This window comes from Salvelinus sp. IW2-2015, linkage group LG1 (assembly GCF_002910315.2).
Source record: "Salvelinus sp. IW2-2015 linkage group LG1, ASM291031v2, whole genome shotgun sequence".
In the NCBI taxonomy this organism is placed as follows: Eukaryota; Metazoa; Chordata; class Actinopteri; order Salmoniformes; family Salmonidae; genus Salvelinus; species Salvelinus sp. IW2-2015.
Genome location: NC_036838.1, coordinates 35373018 through 35387237, shown reverse-complemented (window position 1 = coordinate 35387237; position 14220 = coordinate 35373018). Strand labels below are relative to the sequence as shown.

The 14220-nt window shown below is 40.2% G+C and overlaps 1 protein-coding gene across 1 annotated transcript in view; it reads left to right on the top strand.

Annotated features, from left to right (window-relative positions):
* LOC111966447 (testis-expressed protein 264 homolog) overlaps positions 1-12253 on the top strand; it is a 140451-nt gene extending 128198 nt beyond the window's left edge. The window contains exon 4 of the mRNA XM_023991082.2: positions 10412-12253. Coding sequence (XP_023846850.1) covers positions 10412-10737 — 326 coding nt within the window. The 3' untranslated portion in view covers positions 10738-12253. The remainder of the gene's footprint in view (positions 1-10411) is intronic.
* Positions 12254-14220: the final 1967 nt, after the last annotated feature.

Below are 14220 nucleotides of genomic sequence, written 5' to 3'. Positions count from 1 at the left end.
GCATACAATGACATTCTAGACGATTCTGTGTCCAACTTTGTGGCAACAGTTTGGGGAAGGCCCTTTCCTGTTTTAGCATGACAATGCCCCCATGCACAAAGCGAGGTCCATACAGAAATGGTTTGTCGAGATCGGTGGGGAAGAACTGACTGGCCCGCACAAAGCCCTGACCTCAACCCCATCGTACATCTTTAGGATGAATTTCAACACCGACTGCGAACCAGGCCTAATTGCCCAACATCAGTGCCCAACCTCACTAATGCGCTTGTGGCTGAATGAAAGCAAGTCCCTGCAGCAATGTTCCAACATCTAGTGAAGAGCCTTCCCAGAAGAGTGGAGGCTGTTATAGCAGCAAAGGGGGAACCAACTCCATATTAATGCCCATGATTTTGAATTGAGATGTTCGACAAGTAGATGTCCACATACTTTTTGTCATGTAGTGTACATGTCAGTAAATACACAACAGGTAGGTCACATTGGGGAGAGGCGTTGTGCTGTGGGCTTTATTTGTTTTTTTAAACCAGGTTTGCTGTTCACTTGCGCTATATAAGATGGAAGGGAGCTCCATGCACTCATGGCTCTGTACAATACTGTATGTTAGAGAGAGAGAGAGAGAGAGAGTGTTTTCCTAATGAGAGACAATTCAATCAGCGGTGCCTCGCTGTGTCTGTTGTTTGACTTTCCACCCAGACCTACCTGTGTGTGGCCAGCCAGCCTGTCACTCAAATACACCACCTTGGATGGTGGACTTGGGGGGTGGCCTTACTAGTAGTGTACATACTGCTGTGCTGTGTGCTCAACGTCTCTCTAGACTAGAGGAATGACAATACAAATCATGTGCTCTTTACATATGAGGAGGGTGTGCTTTTGCATGTACTAAAGTATTTATTTTAACACTGGCGAAACGTTGCAGACTGTGCATGATTATTCACAAAAGCTGAAATGTGAGAGATTGTTAATCCAACTTGCACAATAGGGTGATTCAATTTAGAACACAAACTCAATAGATAATATTTACCATGTCGAGGGTAGTTATGGAAGTCATTTGCACCCGTATGCACTGAGTAAACTGAAAGACACACAAACCAGTGGTCTACATGGATAAACATTACATTTCCCTCGCACTCCGAAACTATGGGATCATGCAGTGCAGAGCCATCATCTGTCCTTGATGAGCTGTTTGAGCTGAACTGAGGATGTCTGGGTCAATAGGACATTATTCTTATTATTACCCTCCAGAAGTAGTACAGAGATGGCTACAGTATAATTTAGTACTACTAAATGTAATTTATCTCTAATTGCTATATAATTCCGCAACAATTATCACATCTTTAATGTAATTGTTATGTAATTATTCCTACATATGATCTTGTTGTTTTAATCAAGGCTAATGAAAGGGGGGAGGTGTCAGGTGTGCTAGCTACAGCAAATTATTTAGTTTTACATATTGCTCTTAAAATGACATACTTACTGTAGTTGATGGATCTTTGAAATGCTAACATGTCAATAGTGCATTAGGAACCATTACAATATAAATACCAGTTTTTCCTTTTCGTGTTTTGCTATCTTACATAGTTCTTTAATCTAGAACCAATGAAGTTGTGTATGGAAGTAATATTGCAAATCTAAGTGTTTCTGCTTTCCCAATCAAGAAACCTCATTAAAACCAAACAGACTAATGTCAGTAAAACACAAATGTCAGACTGGTCTTCTCTTCTTAATATAGAAGGATGCCTGCTGCAGCCTTCTCCTGTGGATAGCGTGGGTAGATGACAGAATAGGTGTATTTAGTTTGTTTTTATTCAAAAAAWTTTTTTTTGCTGTCACAGTCCCCTCCCCTCATGCTCCTCTTCAAAATTCCAGCCTGCCTCTGTCGTGCCTGTCTCTAATTACCTCCAGCTATCCTCCTTTAAAACCCCCCTCTCTTCTCCTCTCTTCGTTCCCACTGGGCCCAATTTAGCAACTAATATAAGCAAATGTTATCTAAAAGACTTTCCAAAGCATAGTCTGCTTCAATTTGGGAGCTTTGTCATGACTTATTTACAGTTTTTCGTGGGTGAAAGTAGTCAGGTTTCGTTGGAAGCATCTTCCTGGGGGCTTTCCGCCCAATTACCTTAAATAGACCAATTATTTCCCATCTCAGCTGCTGGTAGAACATAACCACTATACCTGGCATGGACATTTTCTGCAGCATGAGAAATGTAAAATACAACACATATATAATAACTCCATGGACCTACATCTCCTCCCTCTCATTGAGAAGGCTTAGGACGCCCCCTTAATAGAAAAACTCAGGCCTAATCAGGATCACTGCCTCATATTCCCTTGTTAGACCGGATGGGTTTGCTGTGTATGGACTTGTTGGCTGGTAAATGGGATGTTTCTCAGCTTAATAATATGCCATAAATAACCCCATCATCAGAACACCTCTCATATAGACGTAGTCTCTGTATATTAGACAGGCTCAGATACGCTGAACCCTGGACCTGATAATGAGCTTGCTGTGAGATGGAGAGATCTGATTGGAGGGGGAACTTGTGTGAGGTGCTCAGAGAGCCTGTGTGTGTATTACACTGTGGCCCCCTGTGATACTATATGGTCTATAATACAGTGTGATTCGTTTTTTGGGGGGGCCATGAACACAAAAGGGGAGTTGTATTTGACTACTAGCACTGACTTTGTATTTGTATTTATTACAATTAAGGCAGTTATACACATTTTTAAAACATTCATAACAGATTTCACAACACACTAAGTGTGTGCCCTCAGGCCCCTCCTCCGCTACCACATATCTACAACACAAAATCCATGTGTAGATGTATAGCGCTGTGTCGGTCAGGAAATTTCGTAAGCTGGTAATTGTCAAGCAAATAATTGTCTGTCTCACGGTAATTGACCGTAATTAACATAAACACATTTAGCATCTCCTGGCTTCCACACATAGTCTACAAGCCACTGATGCAGACCTTTGGAGCATTCACATTTTAACAAGTCTAATAAATCCATGTAATATAGCCTACACCTTCACAATAAATCCATTATTTATATTAGACAGGTCTAAAGAGGCATGATATGAAGAAAATGTAGTCTATTTCAGAAGAACAGAATAGCATACTCTGAGTTGTCCTTATGTTAGGTCTTGATCTGGCTATGCCAAATGACTGTGGGCTACTTAATTTATTATTATTAATGTAACTTTAGTTGTTCTACAAACGTTGGGCTATATGTTTTGATTTTTAATATATTGTAAGGCTGCATGATGTGACTCTAATGATGATTTGGAAAAAAGTAACTTGAAAGGCATGATCTCTGCTTTGTTTTTTTGTGCAGACTGTACACACTACATCAGTCACTCATTCACAATTTGACAAGCACTTGATAATGCCTAGAATTTCATGGTAGCATCCCCATTGTGTGGCCGTAATGCACCCTAAATTAATCTATGCCTTTTGCGGCCGGTGGCCGTTGTGCACTTCTCCCTGAGTGCTGCGCGCTCCATCACGTGATTGGGTCTTTCTCACAGGCTACAAGTGAAGACAGACACATCCAGGATGCAACTGCGCGAGTCCTAATCCAATTCCGATGTGCATATTGAAGATATTGGAAGAACTGTCCACATTTACTTTTCATCAGACAACAAGATGAGTAGGCCTAACAAACCGTAAAAGCACTAGTTTATGTCAATCTACTAGTACAAAAGTTGACCTATTCCATTAGGTTAAGAGAAATACATATTCCAAACATAGTCTGGGACAGTTGTGGGATGTGATAGATCCCAAATTAATACAACCACTAGCATCCCAAAAACTTTTTTACGCAATATGGCTGACGCAACAGATCAGAACATTTAGTTTAAAATATTGACATTATAAGCGCAGCAATGCGCACATGGCAGTAGGCTATAAGCACAAATATTCCATTATCGGAAAACACCATTGTCGAAAGTGACCGCAAATGCAATTATACATGTAATGCTTTTATTATAAAGGTACATTTTTATGGTGAAAATCATCTTCCCCAAACTTGAAACTCAGGCTTTGCTTATGTATGCTAGTTAGGGTCTACACCCCTTGTAAAGCAGATTCATGTGCTTAATTTTAAGAAGTTATTTGGCCACTTTACATATACGCCTATAGGCTAGGCTACATGAGGTGTGTGACTATGATTAGAAAGGGTTAGGGTTAGGCATTGTTTCTTATGGTGGGCATCATTCACAAGTGATAATATATAATTCACAATTGATAGGCTAATATTGTCACCCATCAGAATTCTTGATTTAATCTTTACATATACTAAATAATATATGTGTGAAATTTGTTTTGATTTAAAACGGACCATTATCATGCACCTGTATCGAAACTGGGGCAGCGGAATAAATACATGTCATCTATGCACTTAAATAGCGAATGGAGGACGCTTTTCCCCTTGGTTTATTTTCATGCCAGCCAGGTAATCTATACTCCAGTTGTAAATATAAGCAATGTGCTTAATATTAGGAAAGTTGAGAAATAAATATAGTAGGCCTAGCCTATAGAAAGCTGATGGGATCCTCTTGTTAGTAGAGGCCAATGCTCTGTTTTCTAGCCTCAAGCATGTGTCCAGGTGATCATCGCTTAGAGTGGACCGGTATTTTGACTTGATGAACCCATTGATGCGGCCAGTCATGGCTGGTGCTCCATTACACAGGTTTGTAAATGGGTAACTGAGTGCTATTAATAAAGTCCTTGAATGTCACAAAAATGTCCTCCCGTTGAGTTTTTCCTTTCAACTATATGATTTTGAGCAGTTCCTCTTTGGCAGTCATATCTTCAAACACCATTCTGATGAAAATGCAAAACTGAGATGTGTCGATCACGTCTGCCGACTCATCAAATTAAAGTGAAAGAACACGCACTCATTTATGTATTTTTTAAGATGCTCCCTCAAATCCTCATCCACCATTTCACAGCGCCGTGTAACAGTATTTCTGGATAGCTGAATATCCTTAATAGCGGAAATGATTTCTGATTTATTTTTGAAATCATCAAACAATGGTTCTGCTGCCTCTAAAAAGGCCTCTTTTATCATTTCTCCACCCTGGAACGGTTTCTTGTGCTTTGCTAGTATGCAATTATGAGCTGGGCCTTGTAAAGATCGATTGTTGTTCAGCTAGTTGAGACTGAACTCTTTTACTTTTCTCTTACGTAGTTCACTTTTAGCTGGAAAGTCACTTTCATATTTCTTGTGAACAGTTTTGAAATGCCTCTCAACATTTCCTTTCTTAGCAAGAATGTTTGAATGGCAGATCAGACACACATTTTGAATTTGTTGTGGTAGATTTTCAGTTTCTTGCTGCTTGGTCCAGCACTCATATTAAACACGTAACCGCAACTTCATAGTAAAAAAACAACTACCACTGGAACAACAAAGAATATTCTGTTACAGGTCTCGCAAGCATGGAAATGTAAACGTACTAACTGCAGATGGTTGCTATGGTAGGGACAGTTTGGAAAACAAATGTAGCAACTAGTGCTGCGGGTTGGTCCAATTTGAAGTCAATCAAGCAGWTTTTTTAAATATTTTGGCTGTACACTAATATTCGAGAAAGAAGCTAACCTGTAAGAAAAGCATATGGTGCTTCAGAGCTGTGGACCTCTATCTTTAAGCAGACTCAATGGTAACGCTGTGAATTGCCCAAAATGATTTTTTGGTGTATACATTTTGAAAACTTTTATGCGGTCTACTGTGCCTTTAAACAGCTTAGAAAATTCCAGAAAATGATGTCATGACTTTAGAAGCTTCTRATAGGCTAATTGACAYMRTTTGAGTCAATTGGAGGTGTACCTGTGGATGTTTTTCAAGGCCTACCTTCAAACTCAGTGCCTCTTTGCTTGACATCATGGGAAAATCAAAACAAATCAGCCAAGACCTCAAAACAAATGGTAGACCTCCACAAGTCTGGTTCATCCTTGGGAGCTATTTCCAAACGCCTGAAGGTACCACATTCATCTGTAAAAACAATAGTATGCAAGTATAAACACCATGGGACCACGCAGCCGTCATACCGCTCAGGAAGACGGTTCTGTCTCCTAGAGATGAACGTACTTTGGTGCGAAAAGTGCAAATCAATCCCAGAACCACAGTAAAGGACCTTGAGATGCTGGAGGAAACAGGTACAAAAGTATCTATATCCACTGTAAAACGAGTCCTATATCGACATAACCTGAAAGGCCGCTCAGCAAGGAAGAAGCCACCGCTCCAAAACCCCCATTAAAAAGCCAGACTATGGTTTGCAACTGCACATGGATCGTACTTTTTGGAAAAATGTCCTCTGGTCTGATGAGACAAAAATATAACTGTTTGGCCATAATGACCATCGTTATGTTTGGAGGAAAAAGGGGGAGGCTTGCAAGCCGAATTACACCATCCCAACCATGAAGCACGGGGGTAGCAGCATCATGTTGTGGGGGTGCTTTGCTGCAGGAGGGACTGGTGCACTTCACAAAATAGATGGCATCATGAGGTAGGAAAATTATGTGGATATATATTGAAGCAACATCTCAAGACATCAGTCAGGAAGTTAAAGCTTGGTCGCAAATGGGTCTTCCAAATTAACAATGACCCCAAGCATACTTCCAARGTTGTGGCAAAATGTCTTAAGGACAACAAAGTCAAGGAGTGGCCATCACAAAGCCCTGAACTCAATCCCATAGAAAATTAGTGGGCAGAACTGAAAAAGCATGTGTGAGCAAGGAGGCCTACAAACCTGACTCAGTTACACCAGCTCTGTCAGGAGGAATGGGCCAAAATTCACCCAATTTATTGTGGGAAGCTTGTGGAAGGCTACCCAAAACGTTTGACCCAAGTTAAACAATTTAATGGCAATGTTACCAAATACTAATTGAGTGCATGTTAACTTCTGACCCACTGGGAATGTGATAAAAGAAGTAAAAGCTGAAATAAATAATTCTCTCTCCTATTATTCTGACATTTTACATTCTTATAATAAAGTGGTAATCCTTACTGACCTGAAACAGGGAATTTTTACTTGGATTAAATGTCAGGAATTGTGAAAAGCTGAGTTTAAATGTATTTGGCTAAGGTGTATGTAAACTTCCGGCACAGTCAACTTAGTGTCAACTTCTGACCCACTGGAATTGTGATAGTGAATTATGAGTGAAATAATCTGTCTTTTAAACAATTGTTGGAAAAAGGACTTGTGCCATGCACAAAATAGATGTCCTAACCGACTTGCCAAAACTATAGTTTGTTGACAAGAAATGTGTGTAGTGGTTGAAAAACAAGTTCTAGTGACTCCAACCTAAGTGTATGTAAACTTCCGACTTCAGCTGTAAATACTGTATTATATTCTACATTATCTTAGTCTATGCCGCTCTGTCATTGCTCGTCCAAATATTTATATGTTCTTAATTCTTTTTATTTTCTTTAGATTTGTGTTTATTGTGTGTATTGTTGTGAAATTGTTAGATACTACTAGTTAGATATTACTGCACTGTTGGAGCTAGAAACACAAGCATTTCGCTACACCCGCAATAACATCTGCTAAACACGTGTATGTGACCAATAAAATGGGATTTGACTGCCTTCATGACTCATGTCCGCTGGTGTGGCGGTAATACGGACACTGCAACAGCCCTATACGTGTGTGTATAGTGTGTATGTTACCATGTGTGTGTATGCGTGTGTCTGTGCCTACAGTATGTTTGTGTTTCTTCACAGTCCCCGCCGTTGTCTTTTTATCTGATTTTTAAAATGTGATTCTTCTGCTTGCATCAGTTACCTGATGTGGAATAGAGTTCTATGTCTTCATGGCTCTATGTAGACTTTTCTGATAACTGCTTTTTTGAGGGAAAAGTGTACTTACTACGACTGTGATTTGTGGTTGTCTCACCTAGCTATCTTAAGATGAATGCACTAATTGTAAGTCGCTCTAGATTAGAGCGTCTGTTAAATGACTAAAATGTCAAAGGTAATGAGAGGCTGGCCCAGGATGTCCTGTTACCCTTCTGGGACGCTGACAGTTGATTCATCTCCCGTCTTTCCTTAATGAATTAACCTCTCCAAGGCTGTTGGAAGTTAGAATAGAATATAACAATGATCGCCTTTCAATTGAGAACCTTTTCTTCGGTTCATCATCAACATGAATGGACAGTAAGATTATCTATGTGTGTGTCAGTGATTCCCTGTTGGTGACTATGTAACCTGGGATGCCCTCCTATATCACATACCTGTCACAGTAGGATGATGGACATGCTTTAGATGTATGTTTTTACATGAAGAGATCACATGATTGAGATACAGGTGACTGATTGGTTTTGCCGACTCCTCACTGGAGGCGTTGTTTTCCTGTAGACACGAGGAAGAATAGCAAGCCTGCCGCCCTGCTCCTGCTTCACTGGGTGTGAGTGACATTTGGACATGGTTTAGGAGGGGAGATTTGAGGCGTGCTGTTTGTTGTGTCTCTTTCTTACATTAATCAATGCTCAAAAGGTCTCACATAATTGTGTCTATTTTCAGCCCATCCATTTCTGCACAATGACCACAGAGCTGGGGCCTAATTGAGACGCCAGTGCTAATTTTCAGCGAGAGCATGATAGGCAGGGACTCATCTCTCCGGCCCCAAAACGATACAGACGGGGAAATGGCAGAGGTCAGACTAGCTTTTCGCCATGAAAGAGATCAAGATTATTCATTAATCTCCATTCCAGGGCCGTTAGACCTACACACGCGCGTGCACACGCACATTCACACGCCCGCAAATACATTCACACAAACCACTTGGATCATAACAAGCTTAGGAGGATACATTGACTAGACGCTGGTGGATATTCATCCATCAGAAGGGACTAGCGAGCATAGGCGAATCAGGCTCAGCGTTTGGCACATCTTAATTATTATGAAAGCATTATTGGCCAGTTCATCATGTTATCTCTGTAGCACTACACTAATGGTCCATCCTGGTGATGAATGCACTTATTATTTATTTCCTGTACCAGACAGCAGAAACCACGGCCATTTCCCGTCCAGTAAAGGAGTGAGTTGGAGAAATACTAAATGAGTAACCAGGCAGTATGGCATCATTAGATATCATTTGACTGATATTGCTGTGTGGTTGACTGTGTAGGAATGGGCCTTTTGACCAATGATATCAGTCTTACCAATGCTTAATAGGTGGGGAGAGAGGAATAGGATTCTGCTGTAATGACCCATAAAGAATGAGGGTGATGTGATTGTAATAACCCATAATAACATATTACTATGAGTTGCTCCCCTTAAATACCAGAAGAGGAGCACATCTCAGTGACTGGGTTTGTGAATAAAGGAGCTGGCCCAAGACACATGCCATATGCGCATACACACACACACACACACACACACACACACACACACACACACACACACACACACACACACAGTATCCATGCACAGAACAGGGTTACAGCGGCACATCAGCATATCAAAGATTCCCTCACTCACTGAGATCCTCTATGCTTCTCAGAGGTGAGATCTGCATTGCAGTCTTGCATATACTCATTCATTCATAGTCCATCCAACCGGAAGGAAGGAAGGAAGGAAGGAAGTGAGTGAGTGAGAATGCTGTTATTGTTGCCTGTTGCTGCCCACATTCAAACTGGCCCAATTTTGTCAGCCTCTATTAAAAATTTACTAAAATTGCAGATCTGCCATTAACACTAATGAAATCTCTGTTTGTAATGTAGCTAGTTACCTCCTACTGTATGTGAGCTGTTGAGTGACGCGGGAATATATCAAGTCTATGTCTAATTATAAACGAGGTAGTTTGGGTTGCATTGTGCCTACGAACAGCCCTTAGCCGTGGTATATTGGCCATATACCACACCACCTCGGGCCGTATTGATTAAAAAAATCCCGCCGAAGGGCTCTTCTTAAGCACGACAGTACACAGAGTGCCTGGATACAGACCTTAGCTGCGGTATATTGGCCATTTTCAGTATCACAAACCCCTGAGGTGCCTTATTGCTATTATAATCTGGTTACCAACATAACCACCCAGTTTATAATGTACGATATACCACTGCTTTCAGTCAATCAGCATCCAGGAGCCAGACTACCTGATTTATAATGGCCAATATACTACACCCCTCAGGCCTTATTGATTAAATGTACAGGGTAAAGTTTGTACTTGTAGCTTTCTTTCTCTAATTGTATCTTTTGTCTGTTCCCCTTTTTATAGTTGATGTAATTATTTAGCTTGCAGCTGGAAGGATCCCAACCACATAGATTAAGGACAGTATCTTGTCAGGATGCCAAGACTGTGCCTCTGTCTACACACTCTTTCTCCCTCCCTCTCTCCCTCTCTAGCCTTTCTCTCACTCTTGAAAACAACTTAAATTCACCGTGTCACTTCGTACCTCTCTTCCTGTGGTTGCAGGTGCAATGACCCACAGTGATGTCAGCAGCACTATGAGCGGCCAGGTCCAGTCAGAGAACACAGAGACGTCTCCGGCCCCCTCACTGCCCCCTTCACTGCCCCACAGGGACCAGGGGGACGGGGACGAGCGGGGGCAGGCCGAGGAACACAAGGAGCCCATCGACGACACGGAGCACAGGGACAGGGGCTCCAGCGAGTCAGTGGGCAGCGGCTCTTCCTTTGAGGAACTGGACTTGGTGGAGGAGATGGTGAAGGAGCTGGAGAGAGAGTTGGGGAGGGAGGGGGAAGGCCTCACGGTGGAGGAAGGAGCCAAGGAAGCCCCATGAGAGGCTGTCGCTAGCCTATGGGGGATGGAGAGGAGTAGAAGACTGGGTGATAAAGGGATGGATGGAGGTAACTCCTCTGGGTCTATTATTCTGGGGTGATAGAGAGATTTCTTCAGCGAATCTTAGTTGTCTTGTATGCCAACTTTTGTTCGTAGCCATACAATTTATCATGACAGACATGCCATCTATTTCTGGACCTCTGTACTTTCCTGTACCTAAGACGGTAATTTATTTGTTGAGAGATTATAACAAAACTCTTTATTTTTTGTAAAACATATCAATAACAACAGTTCTTCCTTTTTTCAAAGATGTCATAATTTAAAAAGGGTTTATCAATACTAAACAGATATAACTATTGTATGATACATTCACCAGTAGAAAATGATACACTCTGAGTGGAGAGAAATATTGTTACAATATACTTGTGGGACTGATGAAAGTCAATCTTTCTTTTCATTTAAATATTTAAATGTTAAAAACATTGTGTACAATAGATTTAATCATCTCTCATCATAGTAGACACACATTTTATATAAGATGGACAACAATTATATATAATCGAATATATAGTGTAAGATTAACAAACATATGAAGGAATCAAAGGCATTTAGTTGTGAATGATTTGTAATTGCATCTAACAACATATYGGGACAATTGAGATGCTACCTACTTGCAATGGGCTACAATGTTTCCAGAATACCAAATGATGCCATTTCCCACTATTTAGCCACCAGAAAATCCAGAGCATGTACTGTACAAGAGGGTATCTAAAGCAATATCTGCCTTATTCATTTTTACATGAATAACAACCTTACAAGGTCATTTAGCTTTTGCCCTCAATTTGAAATAGGTTTGACACCTGGGAAACTCTGAGAACTGGGGCAGGGCTTAAACCGAGTGGTGTAGACTAATCCATAGAACTGCAAGAAGAGGGGGTTTAGGTGAAAGTCAGTTCAGACTCATAAAGTCATCAAGGGCTAGGATTTACAATTCAACTCTGAGATGGAAACAGTCTGAAAGTACTGTATTTTTATTCATCTGGTAGACTTATGTTATCTAACAGTTTAACAATACAGCCAATCAAAAGAAAAGATTTGAAATCTTCACCTTTCAGATGATCTGTTCTATTACTTTGGCCTAGGTGTTTCCAGTCTAAATCAAATAAAATGTTATTGGTCACATACACATGGTTAGCAGATGTTAATGCGAGTGTAGCGAAATGCTTGTGTCTAAACTTGTTCAACTACTCTGGTCTGTCATGTGTACCATTAGAATCTTTAGTCTTTGACTTGAATCCGGGATACAACGTTCCACTTCTTTTAAGTATTATAACAACTTCCTGTATGTCATGTTGATAATCCTATGATATAGACATGGGGCTCACGCCATTTGTTTTTGTCACATGTTCTTCTGTTGGATCTCTTGTCTTGTGCTTTGAGACACAAGACAAGATAATGTACAATGCCATGGAGGTGTCTTTCTGTCTGGAATAAACATGTTTAATTGCAAATGTTAACCTAGAGGATATGCAATTGTAAAAATGTTCTGTATAAAATATCAATACAGAAAACTAATACTGTTTTGATATTGTACGCATATTGTGGTAAACCCGTGTAGTATTCAGCTGGTGAAAGAATATTGCTCTGTCCCTATTGCTTACTCTACAGCGCAGAAAATGAATCCTCTGTGGCCTTTTTATTGATGAAAGTCTCTCTTTTATGAAGAAGAGCTTGCCTCACATAGGTAGGGAGGGGTATTATATGAGGAAATTATAGATGGACCCAAAGTACCTACTAACTTAACAACCACTTTCTTTCATGCAACCAGCTTTCATGACCACTCAAACTTGTCTTTATTTTTATTGGAAGCTTGTATTGACGACAATTCTCTTTACTAAAGGAGGCTCAGAGAAAAGCCTGGTGAATAGATTTCAAAAAGCTACATGAAAGCGGGACAGTATGTGAAGAAAGGGCATCTCTGGTAAAATGCATCTGCAATACAACTTGAGCCACATTCACCCTTTGTGAAGGAGCCATTTGTCTCAGCACTCTCTTGAAGTAATAGATGTTTATGACAGAGTAAATCAATATGCACAATATGTGTGTGAAGAGCATACTTTTCAATATGTATGTACAATGGTCAGAAAGTGTTCATTGTCTTACCTATAATCCCAGTGCCTCTCCTCATACCAGTATTGGGAAAACTACATTTACAACTCCACAGGGTTGGTGRAGTAATTGATTACATATATTCAGTTTACATGTAATCTGATTACAAAAATGTTGTAACTAACCTGTTACATTACAAGCAACAATATTGTAATCAGATTACATCTACTTTTGAAAAACTAGATCACTACTTTGATTACTTTTAAATTCAGAAAGGATGTTTGTGGAAAAAATACATTGACACCTTTCTGTTTTCTCAATGACATTCAATTCAGCATTGAAAGAAGGTGCAAGTTGAAGTTTTTTCCCACCTGAGCGAGTCTGACCACAAGTCAGAGACCATTATAATGACACTCCAAATGCGTTTGATGGATCCTGAGTTTGGGTAATCTAAAAATGACGTTGCTGATTTCAATTTTGGAGAGGGAACTTTACCGGATTACATTTAGAAAGTAACCTACCCAACCCTGTATCTGCACACGGTAAGTGCTTCTCAGGTCATTTTATGTCTGAATACCCATTTCAGTTCACAACAATGAGGGAAGAGGCAGCAAAGTTGGCAGAGTGCTACACGTCTTGGCCCTTTGTCTCTATGAAATGTAGATCTTWCTGTATTGAGTGGGATTTCAATTTAACAATGAAATGATTGACATTAATTGGCTTATACTTATCTTAAAGCCCTTTCCAACTGTAATGATTCTCCGAAATTGGAACATTCAAAATCTATCTATAGGACACTTTGAGTCTGTGGTGAGGGACTAATCTTATGGACATTCACTGCTAGTAATATTGACTTTGTGCGAACATTTGTTGCCTGGCTAAATTTTCTCTGAGCATTTAATAGAGCTTTTACATGGCCATAAAAAAAATGATGCTGTTAATTTCTCCAAGATGGTTAATCTGCTGCAGACCTTCTTGGCCAATCACTATTGATTAATGTCCTCATTTACAGAGAATCATTGATGTCACATTCAACTACTCTATCAGTAGCCTATGCATTCAACCAGGGTGTGTCCTACAGTGTATCCATCAATATAACCCTGTTCAAGTCTGTTCTTCAATCCATTCATCACTCATAGACTGTTGTTTGATTTATTCAATTGTTTCCAGATAGTGGGTTTCCACACTGTCAACTCCCTTCATCCGTGATATGCAAAGCATTTCTGAAAGAGCGGTGTGCAATACTGGTATCAATGATTTAATACACTATATATACAAAAGTATGTGGACACTCTTTCAAATTAGTGTGTTCGCCTATTTCAGCCACACCCGTTGCTGACAGGTGTATAAAATCGAGCACACAGCCACGCAATCT